The sequence below is a fragment of the Frankliniella occidentalis genome, unplaced genomic scaffold (assembly GCF_000697945.3).
Source record: "Frankliniella occidentalis isolate FOCC.00 unplaced genomic scaffold, Focc_3.1 Scaffold55, whole genome shotgun sequence".
NCBI lineage: Eukaryota > Metazoa > Arthropoda > Insecta > Thysanoptera > Thripidae > Frankliniella > Frankliniella occidentalis.
The window spans coordinates 379794-381557 of record NW_026267185.1 but is presented as its reverse complement, the minus strand read 5'-3'; the positions used below and the strand labels follow the sequence as shown (position 1 = coordinate 381557).

General features: G+C 37.5%; 1 protein-coding gene across 1 annotated transcript; it reads right to left on the bottom strand.

Moving 5' to 3' along the window:
• Window positions 1–318: 318 nt before the first annotated feature.
• Window positions 319–1538, bottom strand: LOC127749447 (uncharacterized). The gene is made up of 2 exons (XM_052267590.1): window positions 1202–1538; window positions 319–1110 (listed from the first exon to the last, which is right to left on the bottom strand). The coding sequence occupies exons 1-2, from the start codon at window positions 1536–1538 to the stop codon at window positions 959–961; spliced, it is 489 nt and encodes a 162-aa protein (XP_052123550.1). The 3' UTR covers window positions 319–958.
• Window positions 1539–1764: the final 226 nt, after the last annotated feature.

Genomic DNA, 1764 nt, shown 5'->3' with positions numbered 1-1764 from the left:
CCCCCACAGTGCGCTTGTTAAGCCTCGGATATGGGACCAACCTTGCATTTCTTAGTAGAGCAAAACCGACTTTTGGGGCATGTGGTACATACCCCTAGGTCACATTTAAGAAGTGGTGCCCAACTTGACCCCGTGTCTGGGCCCCTGTACGGTGGGTTGCATATCCATCAGGGGCAAAAAATGTAGCAGCTGCTGAAGATAGGCCATTTTTTTTTTATTGTTGACCCGCCACATCTCTTGAAAACTCTCAGAAATTGCTTTTCTAACTCAAACGGCCACAAGCATACCCGAGATATGTGGAAGAATGGCGAGCAAACATCACGGAAAGCTGTGGAAAAATTACATTCTGTGTCCATTTCAGACAAATTTAAAACTCACAAGTTCACCCAGAACAGATTAAGATCGAGATACCTTTCAATCCTCAAACATATGACACATTTACAACAAACGAAAGATTAAAAAATTAGTCTTCATCACAAAGTACAACAACAGCTTTTGTGGTCCTATCACGAACCACAAAAATGTAAATCACAAAAAGGTAATTCAATACCTAGACAACTGTTATAACTAGAACACATCAAGATCGAGATACCTTCCAATCCTCAAACATATGGCACATTTACAACAAACGAAAAGACATTTGTTATAACTAGAACAGATCAAGATCAAGATACCTTTCAATCCTCAAACATATGACACATTTACAACAAACGAAAGATTAAAAAATCAGTTTTCATCACCAAGTACAACAACAGCTTGTGTGGTCCTATCACGAACCACAAAAATGTAAATCACAAAAAGGTAATTCAATATCTAGACAACTGTTATAACTAGAACAGATCAAGATCGAGATACCTTTCAATCCTCAATGATATAACGTATTTACAACTAACGAAGTATTAAAAAATCAGTCTCCATCACTAAATAGAACAAAAATTACCATATTTACAATCACTTATTATTGCGCCGAACTCTCCTCACTTGATGTTTTGGCAATCTTTCTGTTGGATCTGTCATCATCGTCATCATCTTTCTTTCGCTTCAAGAAAAAGGTGTTTGTCTGTGCATTGGTAATAGCCTTCATTCCTTGTTTGGTTTCGTTGTTAGGTTCTGCGAAAGAAAAAAAAATAATTGAAATAAGTCATTACTTAAAGTGACACATAAAATTTGTATTACAATTTCTTCTATACAGGGAACTTACTTTGACCATGTGTCAAAAGTCTTGTCATGTTATAATTTCCAACGCTTCCATAGTAGATGAGCCGAATGTTGTGTCCAGCTTTTATGTTGTCATTGTACTCTTTGATTTGGCCAGCGGTCTTGTTGTCGTAATCCTTGCACAGATATGTGTAGAACAACAAATCAAGGTCTTCATATACACAAATTGTCTTCATATCATAATTCTTTGTGACGAAGTTGGTAAAACGGCTGAGCTCTTGGTACACATATTTGATCTTGTACTCCTTGCCTGGCACAAGTTGTGAAGCGTTGCGGCATAAGCCACCCACTGGTTTGCCCAGTACATCTTGGTCAGCCATTCTGAAACAAAATATAAAAAAAAAAAAATGTTACAAAGGCAACACAAATGCACAAGTTAATTCAATATCCATCTGTCATCGTTTCCCTTATTTGGTGCTTCCCTCATTATTATTTGTAAGTGTTGCATGAGCAATCAATTCTCTTTACTATAAAAGAGGTGACTCCTTTGGGAAACGTCTAGAGGACCCCCCTCCTGGAGGACCCCCCCTAATATTTTTAATATTA

Bases quoted from the DNA above. Each gene is read 5' to 3' on its own strand.
- LOC127749447 (XM_052267590.1), bottom strand. From the start codon at position 1,538: ATGGCTGACCAAGATGTACTGGGCAAACCAGTGGGTGGCTTATGCCGC. The intron at 1,111-1,201 runs GTAAGTTCCCTG...TTTCTTTCGCAG, and splicing joins ACTTTTGACACATGGTCAAA to AACCTAACAACGAAACCAAA.